This window comes from Lithobates pipiens, unplaced genomic scaffold (genome assembly GCF_037356315.1).
Source record: "Lithobates pipiens isolate NorthernLeopardFrog02 unplaced genomic scaffold, aLitPip1_a1.2 Scaffold_30, whole genome shotgun sequence".
Taxonomy (NCBI): Eukaryota; Metazoa; Chordata; class Amphibia; order Anura; family Ranidae; genus Lithobates; species Lithobates pipiens.
In genome coordinates this window covers 5,882,130-5,899,165 of record NW_027507791.1, presented here as the reverse complement: position 1 = coordinate 5,899,165, position 17,036 = coordinate 5,882,130, and the positions used below count along the sequence as shown (strand labels likewise).

Sequence of the window (17,036 nt, the reverse complement as noted above, 5' to 3'; positions counted from 1 at the left end):
CAGATTCTTCATGATAATACAATTTTTTAACTGCAGCTATAAAGCCGATGGTTTATCGTGTTTATTTTTTTTGGTTTATGTTCCCTGCCCCACCTTCTTCACCCCTCCTTCCCTTCATATTCTGGATCATAATGGGCGCAGTGTTCTTTACGATATGTGACATAATCCTGGCTTGGTGCACGGGTCTGAAAACACACCGACCCCTGTTGTCTGGGTACAAAATGATGACGTCATATGATGTTGGCAACTGTATGTGTCAAAGAACCCCCCTGACACTAGTGGCCCAGTGCCCCCTATTTCTCGTATGCCCCCTCTTTCACTTATTGTCTCCCTTTTGTTTTTCTCAATGTATGTTATACTGAAAATGTAAAATAAAGAGATAAAGAAAAAAATTACCTATTCTTAACCCGCTCTGGTCCTGTCACACTATCCGCTATCAGGCTCCCCTCTATCAGCCAGCATTAGCTGCAGGGGAGAGGAGGGAGTGCACAATGGCTGGAACATGAGAGCCTACCATTGTTGAGCACTTTCTCCCCTGAAAATGGTTATCTTTTTTTACACAGGTTAGCCAGCAGAGGGGTTAGGAGGAGGGAACATTTTTAAGACTAGCTAGGTTTAGTCCTGAATTCTACTTTCATTGTGAGTAAGCACCCACAAATGTTGTACGAGGTCCAACATCTCTTAGTTTTTATTTGGGTGCAATCAAATGTTGTATTTACTAGTAGCTGCTGACTTTACAGCAAATAAAAGTTAAGGCTGGCGATTCTGACCACTCCTGTTATCGTCCTGCCTCTCTGTCGAGAGAAGGGTTATGCCCTGTACACACAGTCGGAAATTCAGAAGGAAAAAGGTCTGATCGGATTATATTGTCAGAAAATCAGATTGTGCATGGGCTCTTTCGGACATTTTCCATCTAAAAAAATTTGAGAGCAGGACCTCATATTTTCCGACAACAAAAACCGATCTGACTTTTTCCAATCGTTTGTAGAGAATTCCGATCGCAAAAAGTACCACGCGTGCTCAGATCAAATTACGAGACCAAAGCTATTGGCTACTAGCCGCAACATAGTCCCGTTGCAATGAACGAACGTCATAACGCTCCGAACAATCGGATTTTCTGACAACTTTGTCCGACCGTGTGTATGCAACACCAGTTTTGGACAAAATCCTTCAGAAGAAAAGAAAAAACGGACGGATTTTGTTGTAGGAATGTCCGACCGTGTGTACTTAGCGTGCCCTTAAGATACTCTTTATGCATCATTTAAAAAAAAAAAAAAAATAATTGTTATAATTACATATGTTTATATAATACATGGAGCCTTCATTTTAAGGGGAAACCATATAGAAATCTAGTGAAGGGTATTCTGCATAGAGAGCCCATCACTTTATTTATGTACACTTAACTTCGCCATAAAGATGTGTTTTTAAAGCACTAGCTGCATAGTACAAAACAAGCACACATAAGAAAAGAAACACAAATTAAAACTTTGTTAAACAATTTAGCCTGACGAGGCTTGTTATGTCTCACTTATTTTACATAACTCATTATAAAAACAGACATTTAAAGAGAACCTGTTGCCAAGCGAAACACTTTACCCAAGAATACTTTCAGCTGCCATTCTTAGATTCTCAGGGGTGGTCACCTCAATCACAGTGATGCTTAAAGCTGCATTTGCATAGCCGTGTACCCACGGTGTAAATACCAGCAGCAGGAAGCTAATGATTACTGCTGTTGGGATAGACAGCTGCGTGCATACAGCAATAGAAGGCTGTTGGCCACAGCTATTTGTGCCACTGGGATCGGCACCTTGGCTAAATGCAGCCCAACTTTTACTGGCAGGATCTCAGTAGGCTGTTAGAATTCTGAGAATGGCAGTATCTAAGGCTTGTAAAGCCAAGTATTTATTCCACTTAAAGTAGGCTGATTGTGCCAATGGTAGAGCCTGCAACATAAGCAAACGAAAACATTTTCAAGAAAGAAGCGTATTACTGTAGCAAATGCAAAGCCCAGTAGAAGACTTTTTTTTTTTTTTCTTCAGAGAAGTCCACTCTAGCTCAGTGACCCATTGATGTTGGTGAGCATAGCACACACTGCCCAGAGCTGATTAGTTATGCCTGCTAAGGCAAATGGCAAAACGTTATTAAAAAGATGATACTGACGAACTCTGTCAATATCTTGATTGATGCAAATTCTTAGACGAGCAAGGGAATTTATATCAGTGCTTCGTCCTGTGGGTTCTTCTGTGCGCTTTTCAGAATGTGGAGTAGAGGTGACCACCTGTTCTTGAATGTCACGCTTTTCTTTTATATTATTTCTGGGTGTGTTTGAGGCCTCCTTTGTCTCCATTTTGGCTTCCTCCTGGTCATCCAAAATCTCAATTACATGGTCAGACGTTGTCACCACTTCTTCTACGACTTTTTCTTCAGTTATAACCTCTACCATCTCTTCCTCACCCCCCGACTGGTCTAATTCAACAACTGCATCCTCTACACCTGTGGAGGTTGTCACTACTAAGGTTTCTTGACCTTGCTCATTAGATGATGCCAAGATGTACATGGTATTTTGATCTTCTGAAGGTTGACTCAACATGACTGTAGCTTCGCGGCACTCACGAGGCAGGGCGGCTGTTATAATTGGGGGCACGACTGCAAATGCTCCAACAGATTCCACCAGGTCCTGTATACCAAAATCTTTATCTGTGATAACCCTGTCACCAGGCTCCAACAAATCCAAGATCCCAGATGACTTTGTGATGTCCCTTGTTGATGCACAGCCAGAATACAGGGGACTTATAAATATCACAGCTCCATGGGGTGCTATGCCAAGCAAACCCTTGTAAGACGCATGACTGTAGCATATCTGAGAACTTGTGCTGTCCGTATTACTTGTCTGCACTTTAATTTCGGCACAATGTAAGGTCACCCGGGCACGAGGGTAGGAAGCTTTGAAGCACTCCGGCACATCTTGGCAATCAGTTTCACGGCTACGCCAAAGTGGTATCTCTCCAAGGACAAGGTATAAATAGTGAGCCCATGTGATGACAATCCTAGTAACCCTGTTTTGTGATATGTTAAAGCGAACAGCTAAGTCTTTATCGTGGAATCCTTGCCGAACTTTACATAAAAACAAGAAGAACTGGTCAATCTGTGGCATGGTCTCATATTCCGCTAGGGAATGCTTGTTGAAACCTGCATTTCCTTCCTGTTGGCACTGCTTCCATTTCTCTGAGCTGCCTTCTGTTTCAGTCAATGTTGAAAACACAACTTTGAAGGTGGAATAATCTTTGAAGCCGGTGTAAAAGTTAATAAGGCTTGAGTCTGTGGAAAACCGCTCTAGGAAGAATGTGTTTCTCTCCAAAGCGGCATTGCGTTGCTGCAACCTTGCTATCTCTTCTCGAGCCGCGTGCAGCATTTCTGTGTCTGTCATCGGGGGAAGGTCATAACAGTGGTCCAGAATGGATGTGGTTATATCCGCTGGCTGGGATGGCTTGCTATTCTGCACTGCGGGTTGTAAAGGCAAAATAGGCTGAAGGGTGTTCTTTGCAGACCTAGTGGGGGGAAAAAAAATAAAAATAAATAAAAGTTAGTGTTAAAAGGTTATTTTTATTTCACATAAAGCTGTAGTTTGGATTAACCACCTGCTGACCGCTTTCAGTAAAATATACTGCGAGCAGGCGGCAATTACAGACACAATCACGTACAGCATTGGCTTTCGTCTGGGTTTGGGGTGCATATGCCTGCGTCCCCCTACTCATGCTGTAATTGGACACAGAACGGATTTGGCAGCTGATTTCAACCAATGATATCGGCTGTGTCCACTCACAGAGTTGTGTTTAAAAAACAAAACAAACAAAAAAAGAAAAAAACACAGAACTTTGTGTACTGTGAACAACGATCTGGCTGTTTCTTCTCCCTGAAAAGCAGGGAGAGAAAAAAAAAAAACAGCCAGATAGTAAAGTAAAAGCAGCACACATTACACATTGTTAGGCACACAGTTAACCCCTTAACTGCCCCTAAATGTAAACCCCTTCCCAGCCAGTGTGTATACAAGTTATCACTGATCATTGTACAGTAGTACCTTGGAATACAAGCATAATTTGCTCCAGAAACATGCTTGTAATCCAAAGCACTTGTACATCAAAGCATGTTTCCCCATAAGAAATAATGGAAGCTCAGATGATTCGTACCACAACCACTGCTGGTGTATGCAGTACCGATTGGGCAGAGGTGTGGGGATGCTAGTGTATGCAGTACTGTATGTGGCCAGAGGTGCAGGGGGCGCTGATGAGGACACTCGAGAACTGTTAACACTTTTGGGTTCTCCGACGCACGTTTCGCCTGCCTCACCTAGCTGGGAGTGTCTCCGAGTTCTCCAGGAATCGCTGGGAGCCACCAGCAGCCCCGGACCTCTGGCTACATATGGTATTATATATACACCAGCGTCTTGAGTCCTATTCGTCTTGCGAAACACAGCGCTCGCAAATCAAGTCAGGATTTTAAAAGAAATATAGCTCGCCTTGCAAAATGCTTGGATACCGCAGTGATACCTCAGTATAACGAATACAGTGATACCATGGTATTACTGTATTAGCGTCACTAGCTTTGATATATAAGTGCTTTGGATTACAAGCAGGTTTCTTGAACTAATTATGTTCACAATCCAAGGTTTTACTGTATATGCAAATTGCAATCATAAAAACTGAGGCAGCAGACTTTGTGAAAATTGAACTGCGTCCCACTGTGTCTTTTTTTTTTTTTCTTTCATTCACACGGAGCCTTCAGGTGAGCTCCAGTCCGTTGCAGAAAAATGCACACGGTATGTATGTCACACCACACTGCTCAACACCCAGGGGCACTGTTGCAGTGTGATCAGGTCTGTTACTAGGTCCGAACCTGGACAACAGTCCGCCATTTAGTGATGCCTGCAGCATATATACACCATAGTTTGTAGACGCTATAAACCTTTTACACAAACCAAATAATATACACTATAACCCCTTCCATACTGGGCATATTCTGGCACTTCTCTCCTTCATGTAAAAATCATCATGTTTTTGCTAGAAAATTACTCAGAACACACACACACACACACACACACATACATTTCAGCAGACACCCTAGGGAATAAAATGGCGGTCATTGCAACTTTTTATCTCACACTGTATTTGTGCAATAATTTTTCAAACGCTTTTTTTTTCCCCGGAAAAGAAAAACGGTTTCATGAATTAAAAAAATAAAACAGTAAAGTGAGCCAAATTTTTTTGTATAATGTGAAAGATGATTGTCAGGTCACCTTGAGGCTAGGTGACAGATGCACACTGTAGATCAGGAGTGCGCCGCAAGGTAGTGGACCCTACGGCTGACTGCTGCGAACGGTAGTCAAGGTGGTAAAGGAAGGCAGGGCCGCTGGAACACAAAGACGAATCCCACCGGGGTTAGAACGTAAGGGCGTGGAGTCTAAGTGCCAGTAAGTGTTCACCAGAGCCTCTAGTGGGGAGGATGGATTGGGCTGCAACTGGCTCCAGGTCACGACCCCCAGGGTCCCCCAGCTCACGCCCACAGTAGGCAACAGGAAGATAGGGATAGTAAGGGAATAAGCCAAGGTCAGGGCCACAAGCAGACAAGGACAACAGAGTTCACGCCAAAGTTTCAGGGTCACAGGCATACAGGGATAGTTGGGGATACGCCAAAAGGTCAGGGTCACGAGCAGACAAGAATAGTAGAGAACACACTAGAGCTGCAAGATTAATCGTTAAAAAAAAACGCAATCTTGATTCACTCCCCTGACTATCTCCCGCTGAGCGTAGGCAATTCTTTCATATAAACAAGTGGAGAGATTATCTGCTCACTCAGCTGTCAAAAGAAAGCATCCTGGGCAGTCTGCCAAGTTTAGAACTTGCAACATTGTAACTAACCTTACTTCTTAGATCAAAGGGATAGAATTTCTATGTAAACAAATAATCTGGGCAGTCTGCCAAGCTTTCAACCACATGTAAATGCAGGAAGTTTAACCACTTAAAGTCTAAATCTTTTTCTGACACTTCTTAAGTTAAAATCAATATTTTTTGCTAGAAAATTACTTGGAGCCCCCAAACATTATAATATATATATATATATATATATATATATATATATATATATATATATATATATATATATATATATATATATAAATATAATTTTAGCAGAGACCCTAGGGAATAAAATGGCAATTGCTGCAATATTTTATGTCACACTGTGTTTGCTCAGCAATCTTTCAAATCGTGCAGCTCTAGAACACACCAAGGTCAGTAACAGAAACAAATGTAGCGCACACTGCAGGCAGGAAACAGGGAGCCAAACACACAAAGGTTGATCAGCGGGGTTGGCTTGCAGTGCCCAGGTTAATATAGAGTTCTCTGATAGGAGCTAGGGTGGAGCCATGATAGAGGAGGGATTATAAAAGCAGTCAGGTAAGAGTCAGCTGATCTCTAGAGATGAGCACATGGAGACAGGGAGGCTGACAAACGATTGCATAACATGACAATGATGTTAAGCCGAGTAAATAGATACCAAACATGTCATGCTTTAAGATTGCGCACACTCATGGAATGGTGCCAAACGTCAGTACATAAAAATCTCCATAGGCGATGCTTGAATTTTATTTTTTATAGGTTACCAGTTTAGTGTTACAGAGGAGGTCTAGAATTGTTGCACATGCTCTATTGCACGCGGCGATACATCACATGTGTCGTTTGAACGGCGTTTACATATGTGGGTGGGACTTACATGTGTGTTCGCTTCTGAGTGCGAGCTACCGGGGACAGGGGCGTTTTACATTTTTATTTTTTTGATTACATTTCCTATAATAGGAATAACATCCCTTGTAATAGGAATCTATTGTGACAGGGCCTCTTTATGGAGAGATGTGGGGTCAACAAGACCCCACATCTCTCCTCCAGGCTGGGAAGCATGAGATCGAGAAAAAAAAAAAAAAATGGCACAGATCTCACACAGATAGCCACGATCACGGATTTGTTTACTTCCGGGAACCCGGGTGTGACGTCATAACGCCGCGCCCGGGCCTCCGACAGTCATAGAGATGACTGGTGACCATCTGGTCACCGGCAATCTCTATCGTCGCCATCCGGCGCGGGACAATTCTATCTCCGGGCTGAGGGCACGGGAGAGCCTGGAGAAACACTGGTTTATGGCGTGACGGGGGTGAGGCGAGGGACATCCCCTCCCCTATAAGAATGATCAAGCAGTGGAACTGCCGCTACGATCGTTCTTATCATGCACAGAATCCACAGCTGCAAAGAATATGTAGCTGCAGGCATCATTCAGATATCCCCTCACAAAGTCAAGGACGTCATATGACGTACTGTGGTAGGGAAGTGGTTAAATAAACCCAGTGGTGAAATACAAACTATTTGTGTGAAAAAAAAAGTGATATAAATTCTGTTTGTGTACAGTGTTGCATGACTGAGCAATTATCAGTTAAAGTAGCAAAGGTCATGAACAGCAACAAAATGCCCTGGTCATGAAGGTTGTAAAACCTTCTGGAGGTCCAGTGCTTAAGTAAAATAAAAACCCTTGCAACTCTCCCCAGTTTCCATCAACACCATTATAATCCTGGCAATTAAAAGAAAAAAAAAAATCAAAGCGGGTACATTCAAGGCGGTTTACCCAGAGTTCTTCTTTAAAACAGACATGTGTTCCTCTGTTTGCGCATTTGTCGTCCACTGAAATATACACGGCACGCTATACGGCTTGAGATTCCTTTTACCCGTCAATGTCTTCACAAAGTCCGTTGGAAGAAAATGTTTAGAACACACCCTGGTGCAGCTGGATATCTGGAACAAGAGGAGAGATGTGCATTACAGTCTACGCCTTGCGATACCTGTATTCATTATTCATGAAGTGACAGTGGACCTTTCAATACCTTCACGAGCCTGCGTGAATAAATAGCTGACAAGTCTCAAAAAGCTGCAAAAATTAATTTTTTTAAATTTAATTCCGCCCTCTATTCAAAAAAGCCAAGATATGAACGGAGCCTAAAAAACTGGAGTTAGTACTTACCGGTAACTCCTTTTCCGGTGGTCTTCCAGGACAGCCCTTGAGAGATGGAGCTCCTCCCATCGACACAGGAAACACATTGCCACAGTTCAAAAGGCGGTCCCTCAGGTCCCTGGTCAGTCATTCACCAAGAACCGAAGGATGGAACTGAAAAACATATAAACCATAACAGGTAATAACATTAGTACATCACTACAATCAAATAAAGGGTGGGATCGTGCTGTCCTGGAAGACCACCGGAAAAGGAGTTACCGGTAAGTACTAACTCCAGTTTTCCCAAGTGTTCTTCCAGGACAGCCCTTGAGAGGATCCCCAAGTACTTACCAGATTAGGGGGGGACCACGGCCTGGAGGACTTTCCTCCCAAAGGCCTGATCCTGACTAGACATTAAGTCCAGTCGGTAATGCCTTGTAAAGGTGGAAAAGCTTGACCATGTGGCTGCTTTACATACCTGCTCCGGGGTGGCACCAGCTCTTTCTGCCCAGGATGCAGACAACGCTCTTGTTGAGTGAGCTTTAACACCCTCAGGAGGATCTCTATTCAAGGCCTTATACCCCTCTGCTATAGCTAGCCTAATCCATCTAGCTATGGTTACTTTTGAAGCTTTCTGTCCCCTACGCTGTCCGGAAAAAAGGACAAAAAGGGAGTCTGAGATTCTGAATGGATTTGTTATTTTAAGATATTCTAGAATACACCTCCTCACATCCAATAAATGAAAACGTTCCTCTTTCTCATTTGCTGCATTTTGACAAAATGAAGGGAGGACAATATCTTGGGACCTATGGAAGCTAGATGCTACCTTTGGTAAGAACCCAGGGTCTGTCTTTAGAATGACTCTGTCTTCTAGGATCTGTAGGAATGGTTCCCTGATGGAAAGTGCTTGGATTTCACTGACCCTACGGGCTGAAGTGATTGCCACCAGGAGAACTGTCTTAAAGGTAATAAGCCTTAGGGAGGCCTCTGAGATAGGCTCAAAGGGTGACCCCAAGAAAGCTTTTAGCACAACTGCTAAATCCCAGGATGGGACTTTTGTGATTCTGACTGGCTTGCGTCTAGCGACTGCCTTACAGAATCTAGCGACAAAAGGATTTTCCTGTAAGCGTTCATCTAGGTATACACTTAAGGCAGCTATCTGTACTTTAATAGTACTTAGGGTTAAACCCTTGTTTACACCTTCCTGTAAAAACTGTAGAATATTAGCCGTATTTATGTCCCGGCCATTCAGCCAGCTATTGAATTTTTTCCAGACTTTTTTGTAAATAGCTCTCGTGACTGGTTTGCGACTCTGTAGTAAGGTCGCAATTACCTCGTCTGACAGGCCCTTACTCCTTAAGATTTCCTCCTCAGTAACCACGCTGACAGCTTCAGTGTGGCGACCTGCGGATGGTAAAGAGGTCCCTGCGACAGGAGGTCCTGTCTGTAGGGAAGTCTTAGAGGCGGACAGTCTGTCAATTGTAGCAACGTTGTGAACCACGGTCTCCTGGGCCAAAAAGGTGCTACTAGAATCAAACAGGTTTTTTCCTTGAGGAATCTTGCTAGGACCCTCGGAATGAGATGAAGAGGGGGAAATGCATACGCCAGACTGAAAGTCCATGGAGTTTGCAAGGCATCTACCGCCAGGGGTTGATCTCCTGGGTTTAGCGAGAAAAAATTGGGAACCTTTGCATTTTTCTTGCTCGCAAAAAGGTCTACCTCTGGTTCTCCCCAGTGAGCTGTTATGAGATTGAATGCCTCTGGGTGTAAGGACCATTCTTGGTTCGAAATCCTCTGTCGACTCAAGAAGTCCGCCTTGTTGTTCAGCTCCCCTTTCAGGTGAACTGCAGAAATGGATTCCAGATTGGCTTCTGCCCACTGGAGAATGCGTCTGGCTACCAACATCAAACGAGGACTTCTGGTTCCTCCTTGTTTGTTTATGTATGCTACAGCCGTCGTATTGTCTGAACGGACTTGTAGATGGTGACCCTGTATTGCGGGGTGGAAAGCTAGAACAGCTCTCAGGATTGCTGTTAGTTCTTTCCAATTGGAAGAGAAACATTTCTCCTCCGGGGTCCACTTGTCCTGGACCCAGCTTGAGCCTAGGTGGGCTCCCCAGCCCCAACTGCTCGCATCCGTTGTTAGTGTTGAAGTGATAGGAAGGACCCAATGAACCCCTTTGTTTAGGTTCTCCCTGTCCTTCCACCACCAGAGGGAGCGTTTTACCCTTGAGGGGATCGATACCTCCTCCTCCAGATCTCTGCCTTTTAATTGTTCTAACAGAAAACCCTGAAGTTCTCTTTGATGGAACCTGGCCCATTGTACGGCTGGAATGGCTGCCGTCATAAGACCTAAGACCGACATTACTTCCCTCACCGTACACTTGGGGCTGCATTGAAGAAAAGATATTCTCTGCCACAGATTCAAAATCTTTTCTTCCGGCAGTATAATTTTCTGATCTACAGACTTGATCCAGTACCCCAGATACAGGATCTCCTGTGTTGGGGTTGTCTTGGATTTCTCCTGACTGACAATCCACCCTAATCGACTCAGACTGAGTTGAGTCAATTCTAGGTCCTGAGAAAGACGACTCTCTGAGTGGGCTGTTAGGAGCAGATCGTCTAGGTAGGGGATAATTGAGACTGATTGAAGCCTCAGAGGAACTAAAGCCTCTCCGAGAACCTTGGTAAAGATTCTCGGAGAGGATGATAGACCGAAGGGAAGTGCTCTGCACTGAAAGTGGTAAACCTTTGTGTCTATCTGCACTGCCATCCGAAGGAATTTCTGGCATTCCTCCCTTATTGGAATGTGCAGATAAGCATCCCTTAGGTCCAGGGTTGCCATAAATGTCTCTTTCTGCAGGAGATTCTTTATGGAATAAATGGACTCCATCCGAAATCTCTTGTAACGGATGGAGCGATTCAGTGGACGGAGGTTCATAATTAGTCTGAATCTCCCTGACGGTTTTCTTACCACAAAGATGTGCGAGTAAAAACCGTCCCCTTGTTCCTGAATAGGGACTGGTGTCAATACTTCTTGATCTACCATTTCCCCTATTAGTAAAGGTAAGGCCCTGGCCTTTTCTGAGTGACTTGGAAGCTTTGTCACCAGAAACTTGGAAGGAGGGTTGCTGTGAAATTCCAGCGCATGACCCCTTTTTATTATGTTTAAGACAAACTCGTTCGAGGTTGTCTCTTCCCATTGAGGAAGAAATTTGCTTAATCTTCCTCCCACAGGAACCCTGACGTCACTGGGGTTTGGGATCCTGATTGGGGCGGCTAAACAGTATGCCCCCTTTTCCTTTCCCTTTATGTCCCGACCAATGTTTTTTGGGGGTTGAACTCTTCTCTGATTTAGAGGGTTCCTTAAAGGGACGAAAAATTTTTCTTTGAAAATTTTTCTTTTTTGCAGGAAAGGTTTTCTTTTTGTCCGCCGTCCTTTCTAAGGCGGAGTCTAATTCAGGCCCGAAGACTAAGTCTCCTGTAAAAGGGACGCTGCACAGGCGGGTTTTAGACGCCGTGTCTCCCCCCCAGGTTTTCATCCATACTGACCTCCTTGCTGCCACTGAAAGTGCTGCAGATTTAGCCGTAAATTTAACGGAGTCCGTGGAGGCGTCAGAGATGAAACTGGTGGCCTTAAAAAGCATAGGGAAAGATTTCAAAAGCTCCCCCCTAGGAGTGCCTGCCTTTAAGTGTTCTTGTAGTTGCGATAACCAGAACTCCAGGTTTCTAGCTACACAGGAAGTGGCTAGAGCTGGTTTTAAGCCTGCCATAGAGGCATCCCAGGCCCTCTTTAAGACAATGTCTGTTCTCCTGTCCATGGGATCTTTCAGGTGGCCCATATCCTCAAAGGCCAGATCAGCCTGCTTTGAGATTTTGGACAGAGGGGCGTCTAGTTTTGGATTTTTATTCCAGACCGCCTCTGGGCTCTCATCAAAAGGGAACCTTCTCTTAAGGGATTTAGGAAAGAAAACCTTCTTGTCTGGTTCAGACCACTCCTTAAGGACAAGGTCAGAAAGCACCTTATGTATAGGAAAAACCCTTGCTTTCTTTTTCCCCAGAGCCTCATACATTTGATCATGTCTGGATAACTGAGTTTCTTCCTCCTCAATTTCCAGCGTATCATAGATAGCCCCCATTAGCTCATCTACTTCCTCGAGAGATAATCTATATTTTGAGGCTTTAGATGCTGCTTGATCCTCTTCCTGACCCGAGTCAGTGTCAGAGGATTCGGGGCTAATCAACGTGGGGCTAGGCTCCCTGACCATACGGGGCTCCCCTGAGCTGGGTGTTGTAAGGCATGGTGAGGATGAGATTATAGTTGTTTTACTCGTGGAGGCAGCTGCAGCTGATCCCACGTCAGTGATTAACTCCCGGAGGGACTTAAAGGTCGACGCCATTTCCTCTTTAAAGGAGCCCAAAAACTTTGCTAAAGGGGAATCTGCCTCAGATTTAAGCAAGCTTGCAATGCATTGCTTGCATAGGGCTTTGTTAGAGCCAGAGGACAACCTATTCCCACAATTAGGACACTTTTTGCGGCCTGTCTTGTCTTCCCTTGGCATCTCTTTAGCCTGAAAATAAGAAGACAAAGGATTTCTTAGCGTCAGCACCATGTCCCTCTTAGAATCACCACTAACAAACAACCTCACTGTGAGTAAACCGCCACCGTGGGGTACTACAGGGCCCAGCCTACAAACACCACCACTCCACCAGAGTAATAGCATGCCCAGCAGCCTACCTGGGTTTGGCTGGTGCCTGTCTCCGCCGGAGTATCCTGGGGAATAGCCTCCATGGTCCCCCTCTGACGCTCCGAATCCCGCCGCTAATCCGGTATAGCTGGACGCTGGTCGGGCTTTACAGGCACAGCGCTGGCTCTCCCTCTCCTCCTTGTACCCTTAGAGACCCGGAACCGGAAGTCTCGGCACGCAGTGATGACGCGGTTCCGCCGGAAGTGAACGCTCGGCGTCTCCGACCCCCTGCAACGAGGAGGGAAGATGGAAGGTTCCACTCACCACTCCTGGGGGAAACCGGCGTCATTCTGCCCCTGGCCACCTCGGCACTGGAAGGAGGAGGGTAACGGGTCTGCTCCGGTTCAGCTGGACGGTACCCGAGCCAAAGAAAAAAAGGTATGGACCCAAACTGCAGCCATAAACCAGGACCCGGTCCCTTAGGCTTGCAGGTTCTCAGGCAGCCCCTGAGAGGGGCCTCCAGGTTCCTGGCAACATGTTCCTCCGACGGAGGAAACACAAATGACTGACCAGGGACCTGAGGGACCGCCTTTTGAACTGTGGCAATGTGTTTCCTGTGTCGATGGGAGGAGCTCCATCTCTCAAGGGCTGTCCTGGAAGAACACTTGGGAAAAAACCGATTCCTATATCAATCAGTTGTCTGATTGCCCAATCGATCAGACTTGATCTACACAGTTCCACCACAGGCCGACTGACCTGCTAGTGTCAAAATCAATCGAGTGCTCGCCAAACTGATGGAACTAAGAGTGTGCGGTTTACTATTGTTAGTCAATCGATCATTCAATTGATTGTTCCAAGCCACTAAAACTGATCATATTGATAGATGTATGGCCGCCTTGTACCTCTCCCATGATATTAGTGGTATGGAACGATTGATTGAATGACCATATTGATGTGTATTGTTCTCTATAGACCCCACATCATTTTAATCACATGGAATGTTTATTTGATGACTGATAGATACGTGTATGGTCACCTCTACAACCCCCATCATTTTAGTGACATGGAACGATCAAATTGATACGTGTAAGGTTGCGTCTACTCCCCCATCATTTTAGACACATGGAACGATCCACTGATCATATTGAGACGTGTATGGTCACTTCTACTCCCCCCCCCCCATCATTTTAGAGACATGGAATGATCATATTGATACGTGTACTGTATAGTCTCTTCTACTCCCCCCCATTATTTTAGAGACATGGAACAATCCACTGATCATATTGATGTGTATGGTCACCTCTACATCCCCCATCAGTTTAGAGACATGGAACAATCCACTGATCATATTGATACGTGTATGGTCACCTCTACTCCCCCCCCATCATTTTAGTGACATGGAAGGATCCAATGATCATATTGATACGTATATGGTCTCCTCTACTCCCCCCATCATTTTAGTGACATGGAAGGATCCAATGATCATATTAATACCAGTATGGTCTCCTCTACACCCCCCCCCCCCCCTCATCATTTTAGTGTCATGGAAGGATCCAATGATCATATTGATACGTGTATGGTCTCCTCTACTCCCCCCATCATTTTAGAGACATGGAACAATCCACTGATCATATTGATGTGTATGGTCACCTCTACATCCCCCATCAGTTTAGAGACATGGAACAATCCACTGATCATATTGATACGTGTATGGTCACCTCTACTCCCCCCCCATCATTTTAGTGACATGGAAGGATCCAATGATCATATTGATACGTATATGGTCTCCTCTACTCCCCCCATCATTTTAGAGACATGGAATGATCATATTGATACGTGTACTGTATAGTCTCTTCTACTCCCCCCCCATCATTTTAGAGACATGGAACAATCCACTGATCATATTGATACGTGTATGGTCACCTCTACACCCCCCATCATTTTAGAGACATGGAACAATCCACTGATCATATTGATACGTGTATGGTCACCTCTACATCCCCCATCATTTTAGAGACATGGAACAATCCACTGATCATATTGATACGTGTATGGTCACCTCTACATCCCCCATCATTTTAGAGACATGGAACAATCCACTGATCATATTGATACGTGTATGGTCACCTCTACATCCCCCATCATTTTAGAGACATGGAACAATCCACTGATCATATTGATACGTGTATGGTCACCTCTACATCCCCCATCATTTTAGAGACATGGAACAATCCACTGATCATATTGATACGTGTATGGTCACCTCTACATCCCCCATCATTTTAGAGACATGGAACAATCCACTGATCATATTGATACGTGTATGGTCTCCTCTACTCCCCCCATTATTTTAGTGACATGGAACGATCCAATGATCATATTGATACGTGTATGGTCACCTCTACTCCCCCCATCATTTTAGTGACATGGAAGGATCCAATGATCATATTGATACGTGTATGGTCACCTTTACTCCCCCCATCATTTCAGTGACATGGAAGGATCCAATGATCATATTAATACCTGTATGGTCTCCTCTACACCCCCCCCCCCCCCTCATCATTTTAGTGACATGGAATGATCCAATGATCATATTGATATATGTATGGTCACCTCTACAACCCCCATCATTTTAGAGACATGGAACAATCCACTGATCATATTGATACGTGTATGGTCTCCTCTACTCCCCCCATTATTTTAGTGACATGGAACGATCCAATGATCATATTGATATATGTATGGTCACATCTACTCCCCCCCATCATTTTAGTGACATGGAAGGATCCAATGATCATATTGATACGTGTATGGTCTCCTCTACTCCCCCCATCATTTTAGTGACATGGAAGGATCCAATGATCATATTGATACGTGTATGCTCTCCTCTACACCCCCCCCCCCATCATTTTAGTGTCATGGAAGGATCCAATGATCATATTGATACGTGTATGGTCACCTTTACTCCCCCCATCATTTCAGTGACATGGAAGGATCCAATGATCATATTGATACGTGTATGGTCACCTCTACTCCCCCCATCATTTCGGTGACATGGAAGGATCCAATGATCATATTGATACGTGTATGGTCACCTCTACTCCCCCCATCATTTTAGTGACATGGAAGGATCCAATGATCATATTGATACGTGTATGGTCACCTCTACTCCCCCCATCATTTTAGTGACATGGAAGGATCCAATGATCATATTGATACGTGTATGGCCACCTTTACTCCCCCCCCCCCCCATCATTTCAGTGACATGGAAGGATCCAATGATCCTCTACTCCCCCCATCATTTTAGTGACATGGAAGGATCCAATGATCATATTGATACGTGTATGGTCACCTCTACTCCCCCCATCATTTTAGTGACATGGAAGGATCCAATGATCATATTGATACCTGTATGGTCTCCTCTACACCCCCCCCCCCATCATTTTAGTGACATGGAAGGATCCAATGATCATATTGATACGTGTATGGCCACCTTTACTCCCCCCCCATCATTTCAGTGACATGGAAGGATCCAATGATCCTCTACTCCCCCCCATCATTTTAGTGACATGGAAGGATCCAATGATCATATTGATACGTGTATGGTCTCCTCTACTCCCCCCATTATTTTAGTGACATGGAACAATCCAATGATCATATTGATACGTGTATGGTCACCTCAACTCCCCCCATCATTTTAGTGACATGGAACGATGACATTGATGACCACCTACACCCCTCCCCCAGTAGAAATTTGGGATTACCTTGAAGTTGGGCCCCGGCTCTCGGCGGATGCGGGTCAGCCAGGCACGGTGTCTCTGCGGCTCCACATGGAGGGCTGGGATTCTGTGGAAGGAGATCTTCTTGTCTGCATTGTACCTGGCATCACTGTTACAGAAAGGGACACAGCAGTGATAGGCAGCCATGGGGGGCCACCAGTCTAACACATGCCTGAGAGGGGGACCCCCAGGTGGGCTCTGTGCCTCACACTCACCTGTACTGGATGACACCCAAACCAACAGTGTGAGCTGACAACCCCCAACACTTAACACTCTCTCCCCCAAAAACCTTTCAAACTTGCGCGTCTCTGCGCAGCATTAGGCTTTCCACCTCACTGCGCATGCGTTAACCAAGCAGCGCGGACTTCCGCTTCCGGCTTTGCGTGTCATGTGGGTGGGCGGGGTCGGAAGTTCCAGAGCGTTTCACCAGAGAGCTGACACTGCGCATGCGCATAGCTGTGTTGTGGGCGGGGCTCAATGCTACAGGGCGTTCCTCCGGAGAAGAGCCATTGGTGCACATGCGTGTAGCTGTCATGTGG

The 17,036-nt window shown here is 45.1% G+C and overlaps 1 protein-coding gene across 1 annotated transcript; it reads right to left on the bottom strand.

Annotated features, from left to right (window-relative positions):
* Positions 1-1,342: 1,342 nt before the first annotated feature.
* LOC143942326 (uncharacterized) lies at positions 1,343-16,789 on the bottom strand. Its single transcript, XM_077463560.1, has 4 exons — positions 16,713-16,789; positions 16,483-16,606; positions 7,669-7,835; positions 1,343-3,548 (listed from the first exon to the last, which is right to left on the bottom strand). Exons 3-4 carry the CDS (start codon positions 7,692-7,694, stop codon positions 2,051-2,053), a joined length of 1,524 nt encoding a protein of 507 aa, XP_077319686.1. The 5' UTR covers positions 7,695-7,835; positions 16,483-16,606; positions 16,713-16,789; the 3' UTR covers positions 1,343-2,050.
* Positions 16,790-17,036: the final 247 nt, after the last annotated feature.

Coding starts and splice junctions, on each gene's coding strand:
- LOC143942326 (XM_077463560.1), bottom strand. CDS start 7,694: ATGTCTGTTTTAAAGAAGAACTCTGG. Junction 3,549..7,668: donor GTTTTAAAGAAGAACTCTGG/GTAAACCGCCTT, acceptor TCCCCCCACTAG/GTCTGCAAAGAACACCCTTC.